The sequence below is a fragment of the Leishmania martiniquensis genome, chromosome 7 (assembly GCF_017916325.1).
Source record: "Leishmania martiniquensis isolate LSCM1 chromosome 7, whole genome shotgun sequence".
Taxonomy (NCBI): Eukaryota; Euglenozoa; class Kinetoplastea; order Trypanosomatida; family Trypanosomatidae; genus Leishmania; species Leishmania martiniquensis.
In genome coordinates, this window is record NC_090142.1 from 127,302 (window position 1) to 150,535 (window position 23,234).

The following is a 23,234-nucleotide window of genomic DNA, read 5'->3' on the forward strand; positions in this document are numbered from 1 at the left end:
GCCCGCTCGATACAGACAGACACAGAGAGAGAGAGGGAGAGAGGAGGCGGCGGCGGCGGGGCTGAGAGTCACGACAGCCACACACAGCAACGATTGCACACGAAAAAAGAGACAGGGAGGGCAATGGATGGGTGTGAAGGGCGGGGAGGGATTTGTGGAGGTGCGTCGGGGAGGGGGGAGGAGGAGAACAGTAAGCCGGAAAAAAAGTGGTGCGTGAAAGCGGCGGCAGCACGCAGTTGGGTGATGTGACTGAAGAATGACCCCAAAGAGGGCGAGGGACTCCACAGCTAAGTGAAGTGAGTGCACACAACAACAAGTAGGGGGTGGTGTGCGCCGGTGGAGAAGCGGTCGCAGCTGTTCTGGTGAGATATAAAAAAAATGCAGCTGCGAAAACTGAAGCGACCCGTACAACTGCCAAACGGGGTGGTGGCAAAGGTGGGGGAGCACCTGATGCGGTGATAATCCACGTCGGTGTCGATGGCACAAAGGCCGAGAGAGAGAGAGAGACGGGGAGAGGAGTCCGCGCACGAGCACACAAAAATCAGTCCACGTCCAACAGATTGGGGGGACACAATGACTGCCTAAACAAACAAAATGGTGTGTGAGCGTGTTGGTGTGTCTGTGAGACCCGCGACCCTTCACGAGGGGGGGGATAGGGGAGGAGAGTCGGTTCAACAAGAGGCGCACACGTCGAGAAGCGCCCGCGCAGACAAGCGCACGGCAGACGCCGAGAGCAAGAACGACAACTGCTACGCAGAGCGAACAGAGGCAGAGCTCACGTAGCGGCCGCGGCACCGTCGAAGACAACGCGAGGGCGAAAAGGGGGAGGAGGAGAACAAAGCAAGAGAGCGCGAAATGAAAAGCACGGCGAAGGGGGCAGAGAGAGAGAGACCGGACGTCGGGGGGAGGGGGAAGGGGTGCGTCTGTCGGTCCGCCAAGAGGCGCTGAAGCGACTCTTTCTTATCAGTGATCCGTGCCCGCCCGCCCCAGCTCGCGGATGCCGAGCCGCTGAGAATAGATGACAGTAGGCCCAGCGACCACCACAAACAGCAGCGGCAGCGGCTGACGCTGGCGTCCTGCACGCACAACAACAACAGAGGGAAGACAACGCCAAACAGAGACAGACAGAGTCGAGTGGGAGAGAGGGGATGGGGCTGAGAAATCTATACAGACAGAGAGGGAGGAGAGAGAGGAAAGACGAGGAGGGGGAAGGGAGTGTGCACGCACGTGCCGTGTGTACCTGTGAGGCTGCGAGAACGCAACGACAGTAACGGTGATGGCCCCCCACACCAAAAAAGACAAACAGCGACGACGACGACGGCACGACCGAAAACGGCGCAAATCAAAGAAAATGAGAAATGTGTCCGGTGTGGGAGCGGAGCGACGGAGACCGTTGACTGCCCGCGTGAGTGGTGTGTGTGTGTGTGTGTGTGCGAGTGTGTGTGTGAGAGAGGAGGGAGGAGGAGACAGCTTGTGATGTTTGGCCAGCAAAGGGAGCTGATGGAGGGGCGACCCGGCACAATGGAGACTGCCCATCGCCTCCCCTCCTTCCCCTCCTTGTCGCATCGGCCGCACCACAAAATGGGCAGAGTCACCGCTTTTGGCGTGAAAGAGGCACCTCCGCGGGGGGAGGGAGGGGGGGAGGGGCAGAAGTGCTCGAGAAGAGGGGCGGCACGGCGACTGCGTGGACGACAAGGGAAAATCTGTGCGCGCTGCTGCCAATTTGTTTTACGCTGCTCGTTCGTCTCCCGAAGAGCGCCTGAGCGCCTACAACCGCTTTCGCCTCGCGCCCTTCCCCCGCCCCTCGCGAAACACACACACGCACACTCGCACACGCACAGACATGCGGGGGGAAGGGGGAAGGGCGTGAGGCGATCCAGAAGACGACTTCATACCAACTACGTCCAACGCAGTAACGCAGCGCATCGGCACTGTCAACCGTCTGACTCACCCACTCACGCCCCCTCTGTGTGCAGGCGCTTCGCAAACGTTTTCTCCTCTCGAGTGTGTGCTCCATTTACGTTAATGTTCACCTTCTGTTTGTGTTTTTCTTTTTGCTGGTTTTAAGGAGTTCCCCTCCGTTCAGTCTCGCTGCCCCTCTCGGCGCCCCTGCGCAGTCTGCCGCTGATCGGCAGGCCAGCAGAGAGCAGGAGCGTCGCTGCACCCAGAAAGCACCCCTCACGGCTGTGTTCACGATTCGCATGGCGGCACCCCTACAACAAAGAGCAGAAAGCGCCTTCGACATGCAGCATAGCCAGCTTCGTCGTCAGCGCCACCCCAGGCGCGGAGCCCCATGACAGCGCCATCCGATTCATTGCGCCACAATAGACTCACCGCAGCCCGCGCGCGCCCTGCACGCGTACCAGTGCGGCCTGTCCAGGGCAGGCGCGGGGCAGGGAGAGCTAACGTACGCAGCCGCGCATATGCCTCTTCGTCTACTTGCGCGTCATGAGCGTCTCCAGAGGCTGCTCCAAGTAGGTGATGGAAGGGTCCTCGAGGTGATCCTCAAGATCGGCGATGCGGTAGTGCGCAAAGGCGTCTAACGCGTTCGATACGCACTCCATGACGCCTTCCTCTGACACCGTCGCCTCTGGCGAGAGCGTGTCCGAGTTCCAGCGCCCAAACGTCATGAGTTCATCCGCGGAGGCTTGCGACGGCAACGAGATGGCCTTGTCGCACGAGCAGCGATCCGCCGTCAGGGACGTAATGGCCAGCCCCATCGGGGGCGAGGTGAGGCACTCGTTACTCACAAACCAAATCAGCAGCTTCGTGTTCGACGGCATGCGGGCTTGCAGCGCCTCCAGCGTCCTCTTCGTCAACGGCGAGACGCGGTTGTCCGTGAGGCGCTCGTTCGCGATGTACACGCCGAGAAGCGACTGCCCCGTCGTCTTGGCGGCGTAGTGCACATGCGCGTACGCAACCTCCAGCATAGGGTGCGGCGCCGTCATGGGCAACGTATGAAAGAGTGGAACAGCGTCGGACACGTAGCAGGTGCTGGAAGAGGTGCTGCCAGTGGCTCCAAAGCTGTTGAGCGCGTTATTGGGACTACCGCTGCTCTGCGCCGCCACGCCCGCGTCGTCGCTGAGCCGCTTGCCGACGAGCATGCCCATGACCGGCTGCGCCGGGTACTTGTAGCAGTGTAGAAGCGCCTTTGTATAAGCCTCCGGCGAGGCCACGACGCTGGCGGAAAGGGACGACATGCGTGTGGGCGTTGCGCTGCGGATGGGGAGGGGGGGCTAATGAAAACGCAGCGGGGCTTATGTGGGTACGGGTATGGGAGTGAGACAGAGAGAGAGTTGCGTATGCAGAGCGGGACAGAGCTCAAGAGGCAAAGTGTTCGCCGAGTCGCTGAAGTGGGCGTGCGCTGCTGCGTTTCAGGCAGCGTTTGGACGGAAGAGAAGGCGCGAGCAGTGGATGCACGCACGTGTGCGCACATAGCACAGAAAGGGGGTTGGCAGAGGGGGTCGGTGGGGCATAGCCGGCAGAGGTGGAGAAAAGAGGGGCAGGTGAGAGGCAGCGCAGCGGTGCTGACGGAGGAAGGGGCCCCCTTGCGAGAGAGCTGGGCATGAGGGCCACCCCCACAGGATGCAGCGCGCGAAGCTTGCGCACAAGCACCTCTGCAACATCATTCGAAGTCAGTCACTCGCGCACGCTTGCAGCATGCGTGGGCGGCTACCTTCTCCTGCCCTTCTCTGACGCGCGCAGACGGCTTCAAAGGCGTGCGCCCCTGTGCCACTGTCTCTACGTGGGCGGGGTGCGCCAAGTCAGAGGACGTCTAGGCCGGCTTGCCTGTGCGTGGGCCTGCATGCATCGGCGTATGTATATGTATGTGTATGTTTATATGTACATAAGCGCTGGTGGTGTACATGGCGGAGAAGTTGAGAGACGGAGATGGTCGAACAGAGCGGCAGGGGGGGAGGGGGCAGCGGACGCAGTAGTGAGGGGGAGATGTGGCTGGCGGCATGCCGGTCGCATGCCCATCTTGCTGCGTCTCGCCAGCGGCCCGGCCCTACAGCCACCAGGAGTGACCTTCACCACATCTCCAGGCACATGCACACACCTATAGGACATACAGAGCAAAAAAAAAAATAAAGTGGGCAGACTCGAGGTGGCACACCCACAAATGGGGACTGGTCGGCGGAGGAGGGGGAGAGCCCAGCAGCAGCGCGCCCGCATGGGCGAAGCACCCCTCGCCTTTTCGCTCTCTCAGCCCCTCCCCTTCCCTTCCCTCCCCCCCACCACCACCACACACACACGCACACACCGCACACACACAGAGGTATTCTGTGCAGCTTTTGTCGGGCCCCCCTCTCTCTCCGCCTCTCTCGTCACGTGAACGCATCTAAGTAAGGGCAAACGATAGCTCACGTCGTCACGCACATGTGGGGTAACGGTGGAGGTGGACAGGTGCGGCAGCGGCGACGGTTTAGGGCGCATGCGCGCCTCTGCATCCGCCGCGTGTCGCGCCTGCGCGAGTGGGGCAGCAGAGGGGCGACACAGGGGAGGGGAGGAGGGAGGGGCACCGCGCGCCCAACGAAAAGAGGCGAAACAGAGTTGCACGAGAGCGAAGTGAGGAGAGGCGAAACGGTCGCAGTGCCGTGCGCGCGCCACCACACTCGCATCAGCGCACCAGGAGAGAGGGGAAGTGAGAAAGAGGAAGAGAGAAACAGCGGCGCCACGACGGGGGCAGGAGATGCGGAGGGGCACAAGTGAGAGGGAAAGGGGGAACGCAAGTGTATGTGTGTGTGAGAGAGAGGGGGAGGAGAGGGGGGCGGAACAAAGCAGCAGGCACGCAGCCCACTCCCCACACGCACGCACACCAGTGCGCGCGCCCAGCCACGATATTGCCGACTACTTCGCCCACGGCCCTTCCAAGGCAGAGGCGCGCCTCGACGACGACTTCACTGCCGCACTTGTCGGCCATACCTAGGCTTGGCTTCCCACCATGGACCGCGCCTTGGCCAGCACGCTTGTCTGACCCGTCGTGAACATTTCGTATGCGCCTGCCATGTGGCAGTCGAGCCCTGTGAGGGTGACGAAGTCAACCTGCCGCAGCGGCGCCACGCGAGTGGGATTTCGCAGCAGCAGCGCCAGCAGTCGCCTCCAGTAGTGCGAGTTGCCATCGGACCGACCCCCCCCTCTGGCGGTGTTCTCGGCGCCGCCCGCGCCGTGCGCACTCGGGGCGGGTGCCTTTCCGCTCTGAACGGTGACAGCCCGAATATTCATGTCCTCCGCGATGGGATTACCGTGGAGGGTGAGGATGGCGAGGTACGGCAACGGTGCGATCTGCGTCTCAACGACGCGCCAGTCAGCGATGGCGTTGCCGTGCAGCTTGAGGCTTTGCAGCGGCAGCAGGCTTAGGTCTGGCAGGGTTGAAATATCGTTCTGACTGAGGTCCAACGTGTGCAGCGTGAGCAGACAGTTCGCCACAAGGCGGCGCAGCACCGGCACCAGCTGCGCCATCTTCGCTTGCAGGTGGCAACCAGACACCCGCACGCAGGACGCATCATACCGAACCAGGCCGGTGTCGCTGTTGCTGGCTTTGTTGCCATGCCTCGTGCCACGCTGCTGACCACCGGCGCCACCGCCGATGCCGAGCTCGTCTGTGATGCTGCCCCCTGATCCGCTGCCGACGCCCGCTTCGAGAAACGAGAAGCTGTGCTTCTCAGTCTGGAACTCGTACGCCTCCTCCTCGCCACGCTTGTTGCGTGCTTTGATGAGCGTGCGGTTGGAGGCGGAGGCGCCAGACTTGCTGGGGTCACTCTCCTGATTGAGGAAGACCCCCTGGGAGAGCTGAGCGTCGGCGACGGCGCGGGGTAGCCGGTTGGCGTGCACGTGCCCCGAGACGGGCGTGAGTCGCAGCAGCATCGACGGCTCCGTCGCCTTGACAAAAGAGAAGTCGAGCAGCGCCCACGCATTGCTGCAGGCGTCGATGCGGGTGTCCGCCAGCCCGTAAAACGCCTCGACGGCGCGGTGGACGTGCTCTGGGCGCGCCGCCGACAGCTCCTGCCCGCGCGCGAGCTTCAGGCCTCTTTTTGCCGCCGGGAGAGACACGGCGCCGCCACCCTTCTCCGACTGCCGCGGCGGCAACGGGGCCAGGGGCAGATCGCGTTTAGCCCGCGAGGATGTCGATAAGGTCGGCGCCGCGCGGGCGAGCACCTCAGGCACCGTGAGCATTCTGCGGTGAATTGTCACGATGAGGCCGTCATCGAGGAACATTTTGTCCTCGAAGAGGAGGTGGTCGGCACCCCAGATGAAGCGCATGCAGCTGAGCGGCTGGTTACGCTCGGTGAACTGCCGCCCCAGCTGGCTGTACGCCTCCTGCACCGTTGCCGGGGCCGGCGGCGGGGCCAGCACCTCCTCCTCCTGTAAAATGTCTTTACGCAGCTGAATTTCCACCTCGATGGGGGCGATGTGGTCCGGGGGCGCCGTCTTGCCACCTGGAGAGGTTATCCAATGAAGAAGCTGGAAAAGGCGGTACGAGACGAGCAGTTTGCCCTCTGTTATGGTGACAGCGTCCTCGTAGGAAATTAGACTGCCGCGTGGCGCGGGCCGCGTTGGCGCTGCGGCATCCGCCGCGGAGGCGTCGGGAGGCAGTCGCGTGCCCGAAGCTGTCTGCTGCTGTGGTGGCTGCGCCTGCGCCTGCTGCTGCTGCTGCTGGTGGAACCAGCGCACGCCGTGGTTAGCCTGTGCAACGGCGATAGCAGCGGCACTTAGGCTACCGTTGGCGGCATCCTTGGAGGCGCTGCCGTATGCTGAGCTCGACTTCCCAAAGGAATCCGCTTGGCAGCGCTTGCGTGCGCCGGTTTGATGCCGCTGCTGCTGCAGTGCAGCGGGTGAACCACGCTCATCGGCAGCGTCCCTCCCGCTAGCGGCGGCAGCGGCTATAGCATGGGCTGTATTGGCCGTCGTATTACTGTCCGCGCCGCCAACGCCAGCTGCGCTACTGTCCTCGTCACCCTCGTCGGCGACGAGGCGATGATGGAGCTCGCGACGCTTTCGGAACGCCTCGTATCGCTTTTCCTGCGTGATCCTCCACTCCTCTTGGCGCTTCAGCAGATCATGTGCGCGCCGCTTCCGACTTCGAGCTCTGCTCGCTCCAGGCATGGCGAGCGGAGCAGCAGCAGGACCGTTGCTCCTCTTGTTCGACGGCATCTGCATGGCCCCTCTGCCGCCCGTCGCCGCCGTACCCGCGGCAGCGGCATCAGCCGCAGCAGCAGTAGCGGCGTCCACAACAGCAATGTGCTGCTGCTCCGACAGCTGTACCCATCGCTGCACTGCCTGCACATTGCTATCAGCGATGGTCGAGGGGTAGGGGAAGTGCGTCACCAGGAGCACCTGAGGAGCGAGAAGATCGTAGTAGGCGTTGATGTCCTGCGACATAATTGCCTCCGTCACGACACGGCGGCCATGCTCCGCCTGCTCGTACTCCATACGTCGGCAAGCAGGCGGGGCCTGAGAGGATGCGCGGATGGGGTTCGGGAGCTCCGCTTCGCGTCTGAGCAAGGCGGCAGAGAAAATGGGGAGCCTCGGAGCACGGAGCAGCGACAAAATGTGTATATATGGATGTGTATGTGTGCGTGCGTGCGTGTGTGTGTGTGTGTGTGGTGGATGTATCTGCTGAGAGGAGTTGCGATGAGCGATGCGCCCACTCCTCCTCCAGTCCTCATCACACAGCGGCACGCGCGCACACTCCCCGAAAGGGGCGCAGAGAAAGAGAGGGAGAAGACGGAAGGGGGACAGGTGGTCAATAAGGCACCGACGATGGAGAAACAGGGAGGGTGACGGGGCACCTCTGCACTAGCAGCAGCGGCAGTCGCGCGCAGCAGCCGCGATGGTAGCTGCCGTGCCGGTGTGCAAGCAAGCCTGGAGGGGTATGCATTCGTGCGTGTGTTGCTGCGTATTCAAAGAGGTCCGCGCAGCAACGCACTCTGATGACTATCCGAAGTGCCTCCGCAGGAAGGCTGGTAAGGGGGGGTGAGGAACTTGGCGGGTGTATGGGTACGAACGTATACACGCACGCGTGCGCGCTCAGGCACAGTGAAAGGAAAGGGGAGTGGAGGAGAGCGAAGAGGATAGACGAAACTGAAATGGAAAGAAGGTCAGAGAAGGTAAACTATACAGAGGGGCTTCGCGTCTAGACGGGTGAGGCGAGCGAGCGCCGCACCCACACGCCCGTGCGGGTGACGTGAGAATGGGTACATCGGTGTGCACCAGCGCCTCACTCAGAAGGGTGATTCCCAATGCGCATCGCGTATTGAATCACGAGCCTACAAGAAACGAATGAACAACGAGAAGAGGGGGGGCTCCACCACAACGTGTGCAGCGACGTCGCACTACGTACATCTGTAAGGCTATCCGGGAGCACCCCCTCTCTATATACATATACGCACACACCCGCGCACCCATATGCGTTGGCCTCTCGAGAGCGCTGATGGAGGAGGGGGAGGAGGGTGTAGAGCGCTGATGGAGGAGGGGGGTATGCGCTACCCCACCACCACCCGTGCCGCCGGAGCCTCCCCGCCTCTGTCAACCGGCTGCAGCCACCCCACCCCGCCGACCCACGGAGGACGTGCAGAAAGACCACATTCGAGCGTAAGAGAGGAGGAAGCGGTTCACAGGCGAGGCTAATGTACATCATCGTCATCATCCAGGGGCACACTGGCGTAGATAACAAAGAAAGGAATGGGGGAGGGGGAGGGCAGCGGGGAACGCTGCTGCTGCCTCTGCGACCACGACCACAGTACATCTACGGCTTGTCCACACCGAGCAGCTCACGGATGGCGTCGCCGTTCTTATAATTTGCCTCCATAGCTCGCAGCTCCTCGCGGCTATGGCGCAGCCCCGCCCACTTCGACTCCACCGCCTTCATTTCGTGGTCCACCAGTCGTCCCTGTTGAGAGAGGTAGGTGCTCTCGTGCGCCAGACCAATCAGGCGGGCCGTGACGAAGGGGTGGACAGCCGTGGCCGAGAGAGGAGCAGCAGCGGCGCCGTCGCTTGCTGCGGTGGCTGCTGGAGTATCGGCTCCCGTAGTGGCCACATCGGTCACCGAGGGGGCAGTCGGAGAGGGGTCCGCATCGGCGGCCCCTGCAGTAGGCGCGTCTTCCAGCAGGCCCGGCGTGGGGAGCGGTTTCTCAGCCTCCTCTGCCGCGCTGGACGTGGGCGGTTGGGTCTGCGTGTGCCGCACCACGACACTCTTCAGCACCGGATCCACCTCTGCTTTCCGTTCTGCCTCCATGTCGGACACATACTTCAGGTACAGCTGAACCTCATCCAGCTCGCGCGTGACGTCAGCCAGGCGCTGCTCGTGCATGGCGACGTCGGGGTCCATGGTGTCACTCGCGCGCTCTTGATTTAGCAGAGTGCTGCGCTGCAGGAGTCGCATGCGGTCTGCCTGCGTGCATCGCTTCGCCCTGGCCTCCTCCGCCGCGTACACAAATTGCTCATAGTAGCCCACGTATTCCTCTGCCTCACGTTGGGCGAGGTCAGCGTCGCTCTCCTCAACTGCCGCGAGGTGCTTCAGTAGCTTCGGCACGCACGCGTCCACGTACTTGCCGAACACATCACCAGCCTGATTCCAACGTGACAGCACATCCTCGCAGTGCACCAGGCAGTCGAGGTGAGCTGACTGGGCCTGCAGCTGTGCTTGCACCGCCGCCGCCTCCTTGGCGCGCTGCTCGCGCTGCGACATGCACTGCTGCGAGTATCGACTGCGCTCACGTGCATTTTCAGCAAGCTTCGCGAGCAACACGCCAACCTCCTCCCACAGCGCACGCGCGGTCTTGTCCATCTCGCCCAGGCGGGCCCTCATGCTCCCGTCCGCCGCGATCTCCGCTGCCTGCATGGCGGCCAACTGCTCCTCCGCCTGCTGAATGCTGTCCGACAGGAGGCAAACATCGTGCTGCACACTGGACAGCGCCTCCTTCGAGTACTTCTGCACTGCCTGCACCGCCTGATGGCTGTCGTCGATGAGGTTCACCACATCACGGCGAAAGTCCCGAGTGTCGTCCGAGTGCAGCGAGACGAGCGTCATGCGGGCCTTGTACAGCAGCAGGAGGTCGTTGGAGAGGTCTACCTGGGCATGCAGGTTACGCAAAGCTTTGAGAGGGTCGCCGGTGTCGATGGCCTCTTCCTTCTCACGCTTCACCATCTGCACGCGGGCCTGCAAGTCGCGGAGCGCCACCTCAGACTTTTTCAGCTCCCGCTGCGCGTAGTCGCCAGGGTTGTAATGCAGGCGCTCGTGCAGCGCGACGGCGGCGCGGGAGGGGCAAACGACCCCCTCCCTGTCCTCAGCCTCCGCTGCCTCGGCGGACACCACCGCCCCGGTCTGTTCAGCTCGGTCTGCCGCGCCATCCTCTTGAGCTGCCGCTGGCTTCCCCTGCGGCTTCTCGTCACGCACCGCCACCTCGCCCTCTCCGAACCACACCAGTTCGCTCAGCTTATCCAGCAAGCTCAGCTGCGTCAGGTGCGTGTCCAACGGCGCCAGCAGGTACGGCGATCGTAGCAGGTCGTCCAGCGCGCGCCGCATCGTGTCCATCGGGATCACAGGCATCTGAGTCATGGAGTCTGTCTCCCGCACCGGTGTGCGTAGCGCGTGCTCCTCCACCACATCGGCAGGCGTGAGTGGCATGTCCTCGGTGCACCGGTAAGCGTCGAGGTACGAATGCAGGCTTTCCACGGCGCGCGTGTTGTGCACAGCGCTCTCCATCGGAAGTTCTGACAGCAGTGCCTGAATCTCCTCCATGCGGGCGCACCAGCGGTTGTTGAGCGACTCGACCTTCTCCCGCAGCTCCGCATTCAAGGCGGCTTGCTGGCAGCCATGGTACATCAGAGACGCGTGCTCTATTGGGGGTTCCAGTCGCGCTGCGTCAAGGGCCTCTTTCGAGCTTCGATCGGTGATCGGCAGCAGCTTCTGCACCGCTGTCGAGTTCGCCAGGGATGATGCAGCGCTGCCGTCCGCGAAGTAAGTGCGCCCCGCTGCCGTGCGCAAGAGTGATACGGGTTGATCGCTGTCGCTGGCTCGCAAGTCATCGTAGCCGACATGGGAGCGCAGTATCGTCAGAGCATCTTTCGGCAGCTGCGGGGCGAGCGGCTTCGCTCGGTACCCGCTGTGCGGCAAGCTTGTCGCATACGGGCGCCTGTCTGGATACATGGGGCTTACCTGGTGGCTAACAAGGAGCGTGGGAAGTGAGCGCCGGTATCGTCGAGTGAAAGAGAGAGAGAGGAGGGGGCGAAGGCGAGTGTGATGCGTATTTGGCCGGTTCCACAATGTTGTGAGCCTCTTTTGCCTCTCGTGTGTGTTTATGTGTGTGTGTGCGAAGAGCGGCGCTGCTGTCGAGGGAGGCCGACAGGCCATATGCGCACGCGTTTCGGTTGAGTGTAACAGACCAAAAGAAGAAAAGTAATCGCACCAGAGACGTGGAGTGGGCGGAGCGCTCGAGAGAGAGGGGAGAGGGGCGGGGGGTGAGGAGAGGGGGCACTGTCGCCATCATAGCAGCGTTGGTGAGGCAAAAGAGAGGCGCCGAATGTGCCTGCACTCCTTTCCCCATCACACACACACACACTTCTTGTCATCTCCGCTACCGTGCACCTGCGGAGGTGGTAAATGGGAAAAAAAACGAAAAAAAAGAAGGGGTCCGCCCCCCCCTCCGCACCGCAGCGACGCCGTGCCGAGGGGAAGGAGGCTTCACGGGTGACCGGTGCAGGCGAACGCGTGCGCCTGACTAAGGTCAGTGAGGGGAAGTGCGAATCGTATGGAAAGGCAAAAGAAAAGGGGCACATCAGAGGCGCATGCCGGTGATGCCGCGCACGTCTCAGAGCTCCCCACCCCACAGCACAACGCGCGCGCACACCATTACCCCGTTGCCTTTCTTCAAACGACTCGGTCGGTGAGCGCGCACCAGCCGCCGCATCACAGCGATCGCTGCCTCTGCCCCTGCCCGATGCGCTTCAGCTTTACTCGTACCGCCGGTTGCCTCCCGTCGAACGGCATCATAACTACGACAGTGAGAATAGAGAGCGCCGGATGGGGATGGGCGGCGACTACATACATACTTGCAAGACCAAGAAGAGAGAGCGGGAGCCCGACCCTGCGTCTCCTCCCCGCCCCCACAGACAGACGCGCACACACACACACACACCGGCGCGCACACACGCATGCGCGTGCGGCAACGGTAAGTTGAAATATATATATGTGTGTGTGTGTGTGCATGTGCACGCGGCCACGCCCACGCGCGGACGCCTTGACGAGTTGAAAGCGAGCTGTAGCCATGTATGGTACATCACTTGCAGGAATCCCTGCGTATGTGTGTGTTTGTGTGTGTGTCTCGGCTTCCTCCTCAGATAGCTCCCCCCCTATTCTTGTTGCCGCCATCATCGCCTCACGCATGTGCGGAGGCAGGAACACGGCCAAGGATGGAGAGAGACAGAGAAACGAAAAGCGATGCTCGACGGTGCACAACAACGAATAGCGTGTGCGTGCGAGAGGGGAGAGAGAGCAGCAGCACCACCACCACTTGCCCGAATAAGTGTCTCGCGGGCGTTGCGCATTCATCAGTCTCGCGGGCGGCTTGCCTCTCCCTGCAGTCGCTCGATAAGCGGCGGACTCAGGCGCGTCCCCGCCAACCTCACAACCGCGATGCGTTTGTTCACACGCAGCAGGGCGGTGAAGTTTCGCACGGCAGGCAGCGATATGCCGGGGTTGTGCTCCAGGTGCACCTCATGCACGGTGTGATTTGCCGCAAGCGCGTAGCACAGGCTCTCAGCATCCACATTATCCAGCGACATGTTGTTGAAGTACACAACGCGGAGACGAGGCAGGTGCTCGAGGAGGTGCAGCACGGCAACGAAGCCGTTGTGGCCGACGTAGTTCCCGCTGAGGTCGATCTCCTCGACGGAGTAGGTAAACTCCGGTTGCACCGGAAGCTTGCGCATCAAGTAGCTGTTCGGACGGCACTGCTGTGCCTCACAGCAGCGAGCGTAGACGTCTCGAAGAGAGGGGCCGTAGAGGGTGCCGCCCTCCACCTCACGAAGAGCCTGCTTAACGGCGGGGTCGCCCTCCCCCACCAGCTGCTCGTAGGCTTTCTGTTGCTCCAAGCGCTCGGCAGTGGCCCTCCCGTGCCCGTTGGTTTCAGGTGTCGGGGAGGCATCCGCGGTGCGACCCGCCACGCCGTCGTCGTCGCCGCCACCGGTACCGGGTAGCTTGCCCATCGGCAGCGCGGAGGCCGAGCAGACAAGCGGGGCAGTGAGGGCCTCTCTGGCACCAGCGTCTGCCGCCGCGCTCGAGACGCAGCTCGGAATAGGCGCGCTGCTCCTGTCGCTCTGACAGTAAGCTGTCGTGCGTGCCTCAACGCCGTCACCACTCTCAGAGGTGGAGGCGGGCGGACGGCCGCCGGCCACCGATGCCTCTAAGGAGGCCGCCAAGACGGATGAGGCGGCAGCGGCCTCAAGCGGAGTAACGGTCCCGGATGCCCTCTCGAGGCTGCATGCGCAGACGTCGTGGCTGTCCTTCAAAGCACCGCAAATGGTGTCGTCATTGTCGCTGTGAGCGCCCGCAATGCTTGCCGAGTCGCTCTCGCGGAGGTGGGGGATGTCGGCCACGCTGATGCACGAGCTGCTATGTGCGGACGAAGAGAGGTCCGCATCTGACCCTTGCGGCATCTCGCCGCCCAGTCTACTGCCGACCTTCTCGGCGGCAGCGGGCGCAGACGGCGGTGTCACGAACGCTGCGAACGCGTCGCTGGGCAGCGACCCGGTGAGCACTGAAGCTGAAAAAATTGACGGGCGAACGGCCTCTGCGTCAAAGGGAGAGCCCCAGTCCGACTCGCACCCCCTCTCGTGTCCGCCGCGCCCGTGCAGGCTGCCGGCGTTGACATTGATGACAGACACAGAGTGGCGAGTAGGCACGGCACCGTCCTCCTCTGGCGGCACCACCGCGTCGATGCCGCCTTCGACGCGGCCGTCGTTACCGAGGGAGAGAAACTGAAGGTGGCGCTCGCGGGCTGCAGCGACGACGCGCGGATCCCTGGCGGCGAACGTCTTGGGATGCGGCGCCGCGGCAGCGGCAGTCGAAGGTGAGGCCTCGCCGTCGAGGTGTTTGTCAGCGCTGTAGGCATGTATGATGTCCTCCTCCACAAGACGAATGTTTCGCGTGCAGTAGCGGCTAACGCGCGCATTCTTCGTGAAGCTGTTCTGCGGCAGATACTCTATCCCACTCAGTAACTGCTGGAAGACGCACAGGTGGGCGTCGAAGACACCACCGCTGAGTTTCGCAATGTAGAGCGCGGTCACACCCAAGTTGCCGACGAGAGTGGACGTGATGAGCGCTTTGGCAACGCAGCGAAGCGGCTCGTAGGTAAAGGTCATGGTGCGCAAGCGCCCCGTGCGGTCGCCCATGAAGAGGTTGGTCGGGAGGCCCGCCATTTTCGCATCCGGGAACACCTCCGCGACGCGGGCCGCCTTCAGTTTGCTGTACTGCTCCGTTGACATCACCTTAGGGTACCCCATCCGCGACACCTCCTCGACCTCAACGCACATAATGATGGGGCTGACCTTGTACTTGGCGACGCCAATCATCTCCGCTGCGACGGCATCGTCGAGCAGCCGCTCATACACGCTGAGCTTCAGGGTGAGACAGGTAATGGACCCCACGTCGACTGTCTTCGCCGGTGAGTAGTCGAGCAGCACGCGCATCGGGTACAGCGGGGTGACAAAGGCGATGGCTGCCTTGTGATCGACGTACTGTAGCTCGCCGAACGCCTCCTGCTGCTCGCTAATCAGCGTCGTCGTGGCGGCGCTGTGGTAGGCGACGTCGATGCCAAACTGCGCCCGCCCCGGTGTCGCGTACGCTGGCAGGAGCACCTTACGCACGTATCCCTCCAACTCCTCGGCGTCCGTGCACCGAGCGCGCAGCAGGTAGCCGCGTTGCCCCACAAGGGCGCCGATGGCGTAGACGCAGCTCTCCTGCAACTCGGAGCGATCACGCAGCGTGTAGCGCAGCTGAAAAGACCGGTGGCAGCCACCCAGCCGGTAGGGGCAGCGCAGCTTGTCGCCCATGTGCAGCCTTGCGAGTCGCGTGTCGCCGTCAACGCTGGAGACGTGGGGGTCGCGCAGGATGAACTGTACACAGTGCTTGCAAAATAGCTCGAGGTTCATGTCTGGGGCAGCATGGCAGTAGATGAGCTCCACCGCCTTCAACTTCTCCACCCACCAGGCGTCGCCGTCGACACGGTCGTCGATGAGTGATGCCGGCTCGCCCATTTCGTAGGAGCCCGTGAAACCGTGCGGCTCTGCATGCCCGTCGTCACTGCTTGCTGCGGCAGGGATCGTGTTGAGGCCGCCTCTGCTCAAGCTTGGCCGATGCAACGAGGCGCCGACGCCTGGTGAGTTGCCGGCAGCGCTGCCAGGTCGTGGCTGCTGCGCCACCGCGGTCCGGTCTGTGTACGAGAGCACCGTGAGCATCGGTGTCGAGTCCGCCTGTGTGGGCGACCGTCCATTCTGTGCCAGCCCCACCGCGGTCTGGTCCACATCGATGAATTCGTACTCCCACTGCGGGGAGCACTGTATGACGACCTGCGCTGCTTGATGCACAAATCGTAGAGCGAACTGCCACTCGCGCCGCATACACTCTGGAACGCTATTCTTGTGTGACGGGATGTGCGTGGACTGCTGCTGTGGCGGTGGTTGCAGCGAGGCAGGCCAGTGGCGGGGCGAGCTCGACGAGTGCTGGTGCACTTGCGATGTGGACGTGACAGACTCGCCATTGTGGTCCCCTGCGATGTCAGCGGCGGCCGGGGACGGCGTGGTGGCCGACACAGATGGCTGTACCGCCTCCACCGGGGTGACGGTGGAAACCAGAGAGCCGCGCCCTTGCGCCACGGACTTCTGCCCCGCTGCCGGCACCTCACCGGCGGCCAGGAGGCCCAAGCGACTATCAGTGCACGGCGCGGGCAATGCCATCGTGCAGGGGAGGGTGAAGACGGTCTACGAGGTGTGTAGAGAGTCTACAGGCCGAAAGAGCTGAAGAGAGAGGAGAGGAGGGGGAGGGACAATGAAAAGGATCAGAGAGAGGTGGCGCCTCGCCAGCCACGCGTGCAGACATGAAGCTCGATGAAGGTGCGCTGTCTGCCATCTATGGTTAGGTAAACGTCAGCACCGCCGCACCACGTTCGACTCGCTGCATGATGGCACGGGAGACAGAGCGAGAGAGAGAGAGACAACGCTGTGCGAGTGCGACCATGCAGCTGCGCGAGCGTGTGCGTTTGGTGTGCGTCGGCTTTATATTGAACGTATCCTCCCCGTCGCCTATGAAGTGGCTGACGTGCTTACACGGAAGGAGAGAGGCCACGCCAACAATGGTTGCTGGGCGGCAGCGCAACGCGCCAGTACCGAACACTCCGGGTGCTTTCCAATTGAGGAGGAGGAAGGATGACGCTGATGATCCGCATTCGCGCCGGCGCTTACCGAGAGACAGCGTCGAATGACAGTACGGAAGCGGTGGGAAAGGGGGGGCGGCACCATACAGCATGCGCACACATCCGCACCCTATCAGGCGCGATGGGCAAACTTTAGACGAATATGAGAGAAGGAGGCAGCGAGCGGAGGACGTCGGCAGCAGGCGTCCTCTGTGTGCGTGCACACGTGTGTGTGTGTGTGTGCGGCAAGTAGCTGCACAGCAGCGATAAAGCACACTGCATTTGGCCGGCCGTCATCATCGCTCCTCCGCCGGCCACCCCGCCGTGTACCGCTCCTCGTCACCAGTAGCAGCGTACAAGACAGACGACACGGTGTCGCGCAGCACAAACCTGCGCACGACAATGGCACCGCCGCAGCCAACCAAGAAGCACCAGTCATTCAGCCGCTGGTAGTAGTAGTAGGGGAGAGACCCCAGCACGGCGAGGAGCACGTTGGATGGCGCACTGTCAGCAGACGGCGGCACCCCATCGAGCGGGGATGCTACGGCTCCTGGCAGAGAAGAGCGCAGCATAACCAACTGCCCAACGAAATACACCCCGATCATCATCGAGAGGCCGATGGCGATCGTCTCTGGCCGGCTGATGGCGGACCCGCTGAAGGACATGGTCACGTGAAAGAGCGCCAAGAGCGCTCCGCGGACCGAATTCATGACCATCCACCCATTCACCACGAGCGCCAGCGCCAGGATGACGTGTGTGCTGACCTCGACGGCGGTCACGGAGAAGGAAGTGCCACCCTTGGCGCCTCGCCGGCGCAAGATGAACGCGTTCTCGAGCAGCGTTACCGCCTGCGTGACGGGGTCTCGAGTGGACGCCTTGAATAGCCACAGACTCGCCACCGTCAGGCCGATCTTGATGGCCGAGTAGGCTGCCATAAACACCCCGAGGCCTGCGTACCACCGACCCACCCATGTCGCCCCGCGCTGTGCTTCACGCAGCATGCCCTCCACCTCGTAAAGCTGCAGATACATCGATAGGCCGAGGTAGTGCGACGCCGCGGACTCGTCGCGGAGCTTTTGGATGCGCGCCGCGGCCCACTGGCGGGAGAGGGCAGGGCTGCTGATGGATGAGGTCCGGCTCGTGGTGGAGGCGCAGCCACCATGCAAGCTGCCTGACGCACGACTCACCATCATCTGGGCAGCGCTAGAGAGCTTCTGGCGAAGCCACCCGACAGCGCCGGGGGAGCTGTGCTGATGTGGTATGTGCACGGGCGCTGACAGATGGTCGAGACCGGCGGACTGCCACAAATCGCTGCCACCCGGTAGTCCCCCTTGGGTAGAGCAGCCGATGTGGTTCGAGCCTGGATAGAGGGTGTGATCGGGGGCCCGCAGGCCATCGCCTCGACCTATACTGGGCACAACAGGGGCCTGCCGTGACGGAGACAAGGAGTACCCGCGCTGCGGACTCGGTGAGACCGCAGAGGAAAAGGCCGGTGAGGCCCACTCTTCATGCAGCACGCCGTATTGCAGGGCAGCGATCTGGCGCTGCGCTGTCCCGTAGCCGTTTAGCACGTGGCACAGTTTCTTATTGAAGTTCCGCTGCGCCTTCCGCAACTCGTCCTCATGTCCGCGCCAGTACGTGTAGGGCGCCAAGAATGCGTACGGGGAGGTGATAGCGGCGTAGCCGGACAAGAGGCCAATCATCGCCACGCCAACGGTCGCGACGCGCGAGGCCACAGCGCACACAAAGGCGCGCAAGTCTTTCACAGTGGACGTCATTGAGTGCAAGGTGTTAGGAACTGAGAACTGCCGCTGCGACTGATGTTGCGACTGCGCCTGTTCGGCTGCTTCGCCGCTTTCACCAGGCATCTCGGCCTTCGCGCCTGCGACGGGTTCGACGACGCGGCCGGCTGCTGAGTCACCACCGGCAGTCAGGGTGCCTTTCGTTTTGATCTCTCTTGGCACGTTCAGAATGGCCGTGCTTCTCTGCAGTTGCGTGTATACTCGCCGCGCCGCTGACATGGAGGTCGTCCGCACCAAACGCACATCGAAACGCCGCGTACGCGCCGCCCACATCCCGGTGCAGATGAGTGACACCACCATCGTCCACAACAAGCCCCGGCGCAGCCGTCTACACATGCCGCGCGAACGTTTGCCCTCTTCCCAATCGCGCTGATAAGAAGAGCGCGACTTGAGCTGCGGCCGGCTGCGGTGCGAAAAACACGCACTGAGACTTCGACACCCGCTTGCGCTTCTCGAAGGTCTCCGAAGGGTGCTGTAGCGTCTGCCAGAAACGTGGCGGTTGCTGCCACGGGCGAGCGCGTGACGCAGGCATGAGATCACGCAAACGGCAGGGCAGGCGATCAGCACCGTGCTCAGCAGCAGCAGCAGCAGCCAAGTGAAGGACTGCGCGCCAACCTGCATGCGCGGTTGAAGCAGAAAAAGCAGCGCCGGCCTTCGCTGCGCCCTGCCCCCATCCGCTTCCGCAGCGCTGTTTGCACTGCCCTCGGTAACCGCGGTATCGGCGGCGACGGCGGCGGACGGGTGCAGCGACACCTCTGCCATGTCGACCAGGACGGCGCTGAAGAGCGACAGTGACAGCGCAAACGTGCTGGCGAAGCAGCACTGCGCCGCACTGGCGTCGCCCATCGGCTGAACCACAACAAGACGCATAAGAAGCTTGCCAACATAGAAGAAGACGGCGTAGCTCGCCACCACGTACAAGAGGCTCATGGTGAAGATCTCTGGCTCCCTTTCCGCTGGTCAAAGAATGCTGAGAGAGAAGGCGCGTGAGAGCCTATGCGAGCACGCAGCGCCGGAGCGGGAGAGCGGCAGAGAGAGGGGGGAAGCATTGCCTGTGAGTTGCACAGCGTCTCGGGAAAGGGGGAGGATGAGTGAGAGCATACCGAAGAAGAGGTGGCAGCCTTCCCAGTGCCGGTTGTGTCCCCGCCGCCTGTTGCCCACCACCCGGCCAATCAGAGGGACAGAGCGACGGATCTACGTGTCAGAGAAGACAGGAGGGATGGCGGAGAGGCGAAGGCTACCGTGGCGGCAACGGCGCACACCTTTTGGCGAAGATGCGAAGAAGCAGCAAATTTTTTTTGCTTACGTTCAAGCGGAGAAAGAGAGCCACGTGAACGGCGTGAAGAAAAAAGGGGGCGTTGAGCTCTCAGAGAAGGCACACCGGAGGTTCGCACCTTTTGTGCCTGCCACGGCGTATGTGTGTGTGTGCGTTGCGTTTGAGGACGCGGGCGTAGCGGCGGAGGCCGCAGGGGCGCACTGAGCGCAAGCCCAAAGGAGAGAGATGAGGGCCTGCGCTTCCGTTCGGGTGCGCTCGCCAATCCGCTTCAGGATGCACCTGCGAGGCGCCACGTGCACGCAGAGACGTGCGTATGGTGGGAGAGAGGAAGAGGGGCGGAGCAGCGAGTGTCGTCCAACATCAGGTAGCATGCGTCATCGCCGCCAGAGACAGGCACAGAGAGAGAGCGCACAGGCGGAGGGCATGAGAGGGCGAAGAAATCACTGGCACACGCACGTAACGCACCCGCTCGGCTCCCTTCGCCTCACACGCTTGCCCCCTCCGTCCTCGGGTCGGTCCCCGACTCCCTCTCCACACGTACACACGCAAAGACGCCTTGACGCAGGCGGCCTCAGCGCTTCGTATCCACGCTCATCTGTTCGTATGACCCCACCGTTTCGTCCAGGCGAAGGTCGCCGGCCTCCACGTCACCAGCCCCAGGACGGGGCATCGAGGCAGTGGTACGATGGTCCAAGCCCACCACCTACGCGGAGTGCGAAAACACTCAGTCTACTCGCTTGCGGTCGCTTGGGCGCGATAGCGGCGCATGATTACCTCCAGCTTCTCCTCATGGCTCAGCTCTGTCATAGCCGCCGGCATCGCAGCTGCCCCAGGGCGCTCCGCCGGTAAAGACAGACCAGTGACTGTCGAGCCAACTTCAGCCCGCACTTTTCCTGCGGCCCCCTTAGCGCACATGACTGCCGTAGAGCAGTCGCCGCCGCTGCCAAAATCTGTTACCGTGTCTAGTGAAGCTGACGAGGCAGCAGAAGATAACGTGAAATCGCCGGTGGTCGTCATGAGTTGCGACGGGCTCCGGGTGCCATTCTCTGAGCCTGCATGAATGCCAGAGGGCGGAGGGCGTGCCCCTGCCCAAGTTGGGGCCGGGGAGGGCGGCTGCAGGGCCAGCATATGTGTTGCTGCTTGCGTCTGGCGCACCATCTCATGTGCCTCAGCGCTGTCGCTGTCAAGGAGCAGCTCCCCATGAGGCGCTTCAGTCAAGCGACGCAGCTCCGCAGAGAGCGCGGCTTCGTCTGCGATGGGAATCCGGTGCGGTGCGCTGCCCTCACGCATCTGCCGCGGTGAACACAAGCAAGATACAGGTTCACTACGCAGTTCGACCGGGTTGGCTGCAGAGGTCACAGTATAGCAGCCTGCCGCTACATTTTCCGGAGACCTCAGCTCTTCGTCACCAGCAGCGCTGCTCCTGTGGCGTGCCACACTGTTTGGCGTGTTCGCGCCGTGGGAGGTCCGTTTCCACGCCTCACGCTGCAGCCCCACGCCAGGGCCGAGCGCAGAGCCGACTGCCGCACAAGCACTCGAGCTCAGCGCTGCCAGAGAGTACAACACGAACACTGTGCAGCTCACAACGAGTGCAAAGCTCACAACGTGCTCCGCGATAGGCGTTTCAGGTACAGCGAAGAGCAGCGCATCGGCAGAGGCAGGGAGGACTGCGTACCGCCGCTCCGTCCAAGAGCCATAGAGCACACGCCTCCATCGCTGCTGCTCCTTCGTGAGGGTTAACGGTGTCGCTGAAGAGGGTAACTCACTTTGCGAGCTGTCAAGTGTGCTGCTGTCGCGCTGCCCATCACCAGTGCTTGCTGTTCCCTGGCCCGAGGCGCAGCCACGGCGGGGATGCAAACGCAGCTTTGCGCACATCCATGCGCGCCACCAGTAGAGCTGGTAAAGGAGCTCGCCGTAGCCATGCGCGGGTAAGAGCACCCCATATTGCAGGAGGCAGCTGTCCGACTCGACGAGGGGCCAGTCGTGGGTCTGGTGGCTGCCCAGCGCCAGCACCTCACTCACAGTCCGAAGTGTGACACCCCACACACGCCACGCGGATGACGCAGGGGACGATTTGGAGGCCTCGTCCCGCGTCGCCGACGCCTCGCCGTCACCTCTGCGCCCCCTCCCATCCGCCTCCGCGCCCCCGGCAGTGGCAGAAGTGGACGGCGGAACCGATATGCTCGGCAGCAGGAGACTTGGGAAGTAAAGGCATATGTTGTCTCCGAGCGCCTCCCTCAGAATCAGCCGCGCGTCGGCGTTCCGCGGGTTCACAAAGCTCTGAAGCGGGTATGCCACTTGCCTGCGCTCGACGCGCGCTGCCATCAGCGTCCGCAGTGGCACCCACCGAGAGCTCTCCACCTCGTGCGCAGCCAGCTGCACTGTCGGCGCGGCTGCGCCCACGTGGAGGAACAAGAAGCGCGCCTGCACCAAGTCACGATCACCGATCACGCGACTGTGCAACCGGTAGTCCGGCAGACGTCCGAGGCACAGAAACTCGCGAAGGTGCCGCAGCGGGAAGCCGATCCCCTCGTAGGCGCCGCGGCATACCGTATCGAAGTCGTCGTGGTCTTCCAGGCTACGGAATCCGCCCGGCAACACGACGCGACCGCACCACCGCCCCGCCTCCACGTTTGCACGCTTCAGGAAGAGCATCTGCAGCGAGGATGGGGCACTAACGTCGACAAAGCCAGCACGCTGGTGATGACGACTGTGGTGCGCCATGTACTCGAAGAGCTCCAACGGGTCGGTGCGGCGGTGTGCGGACGAGCCCCACGAGACCGAAGAAGAGGGGAAGCGGGCAGCGCTGGAGAGGTGCGACAGCATCCAACTGCTGTCACCAGGAAACGATGCGGCACCGGTCGTCGTCTCCTCTTCCACCGCCGTGTCCGCACGCACGCGCCGCGCGGTGGTGGCTCTGAATGTGCTCAGTGCTGTTGCGAGCGTCCGCTGCGTGTCGTCGTCGAACCGAAAGATCACCGCGGTGGCACAGCGACGACTACTGGGGCGGTACGCGTGCAGCCGCCGCTCCGCAAGGCGTCGCGTGATGCGCATCAGCAGGGCCAGGTCCACACCAGGCACTCCCGGCGACATCGGGCAAGATGGAGGAAGGGTGCTACCAGAATATGGGCGTCAAGGATGCGGCTCAGCTTCTATGCAGCCGCGTGTACGTGTGCGCATGTATGAGAGAGAGAGCGAGCAGTTGCAGGGGCGGTACGAGACGAAATAGAAGTGCACCGACACAAGAGCCGGCAGCGGTGCAGTCACTTCTGATGAGGCAGAGGAACGGACTCGAGCAAAACGCGCTGGACGCAGTGGGAGAAAGGGGGGAGAGGGACGGAGGTCCAAGACGATACGTCATGCACACACACACACAAGCCCGCGCCATGAGCCCCGTGGCCGAGGGGGAGGGGGAGCAGCAGCAGCAGTCGCCAGCCAAAGAACCCTTTCCTCTTTTTTCTCCTCCGCTCTCACTCGTCCCTCGCATCGTCGCAGCTTCGCTCGGCCGCAGAGCCGACGGTAAAGCCGAGGTCGTATGATCTGAACACGTGCGCCCTTCGACGGCGACCTCATATATATATTTATATGTGTGTGTGTAGTGGTCTCTCGAGAGCCTCTGAAGATAATGCCACGCGACAACGACGGTGGAAAGGGGCGACGAGACGTGATGGTGCACACACACTCACTGACTCACACACAAAGAATTAAGAGAAACACGAAAAAGGCGAAGCAAAAAAAACGGCA

At 62.8% G+C, this 23,234-nt stretch overlaps 6 protein-coding genes across 6 annotated transcripts; all 6 read right to left on the reverse strand.

Annotated features, from left to right (window-relative positions):
- Positions 1-2,435: 2,435 nt before the first annotated feature.
- LSCM1_07285 (uncharacterized protein) lies at positions 2,436-3,200 on the reverse strand (the record flags this gene model as incomplete). Its single annotated transcript, XM_067324662.1, has 1 exon — positions 2,436-3,200. One exon carries the CDS (start codon positions 3,198-3,200, stop codon positions 2,436-2,438), a length of 765 nt encoding a protein of 254 aa, XP_067181019.1.
- A 1,726-nt stretch (positions 3,201-4,926) lies between these two features.
- On the reverse strand, positions 4,927-7,434 carry LSCM1_07286 (uncharacterized protein; the record flags this gene model as incomplete). The annotated part of the gene is made up of 1 exon (XM_067324663.1): positions 4,927-7,434. The coding sequence occupies one exon, from the start codon at positions 7,432-7,434 to the stop codon at positions 4,927-4,929; it is 2,508 nt and encodes an 835-aa protein (XP_067181020.1).
- Positions 7,435-8,749: 1,315 nt separating this feature from the next.
- On the reverse strand, positions 8,750-11,152 carry LSCM1_07287 (uncharacterized protein; the record flags this gene model as incomplete). Its single annotated transcript, XM_067324664.1, has 1 exon — positions 8,750-11,152. The coding sequence occupies one exon, from the start codon at positions 11,150-11,152 to the stop codon at positions 8,750-8,752; it is 2,403 nt and encodes an 800-aa protein (XP_067181021.1).
- Positions 11,153-12,552: 1,400 nt separating this feature from the next.
- LSCM1_07288 (uncharacterized protein) lies at positions 12,553-15,957 on the reverse strand (the record flags this gene model as incomplete). The annotated part of the gene is made up of 1 exon (XM_067324665.1): positions 12,553-15,957. One exon carries the CDS (start codon positions 15,955-15,957, stop codon positions 12,553-12,555), a length of 3,405 nt encoding a protein of 1,134 aa, XP_067181022.1.
- Positions 15,958-16,708: 751 nt separating this feature from the next.
- LSCM1_07289 (uncharacterized protein) lies at positions 16,709-19,144 on the reverse strand (the record flags this gene model as incomplete). The annotated part of the gene is made up of 1 exon (XM_067324666.1): positions 16,709-19,144. One exon carries the CDS (start codon positions 19,142-19,144, stop codon positions 16,709-16,711), a length of 2,436 nt encoding a protein of 811 aa, XP_067181023.1.
- Positions 19,145-20,219: 1,075 nt separating this feature from the next.
- On the reverse strand, positions 20,220-22,583 carry LSCM1_07290 (uncharacterized protein; the record flags this gene model as incomplete). Its single annotated transcript, XM_067324667.1, has 1 exon — positions 20,220-22,583. One exon carries the CDS (start codon positions 22,581-22,583, stop codon positions 20,220-20,222), a length of 2,364 nt encoding a protein of 787 aa, XP_067181024.1.
- Positions 22,584-23,234: the final 651 nt, after the last annotated feature.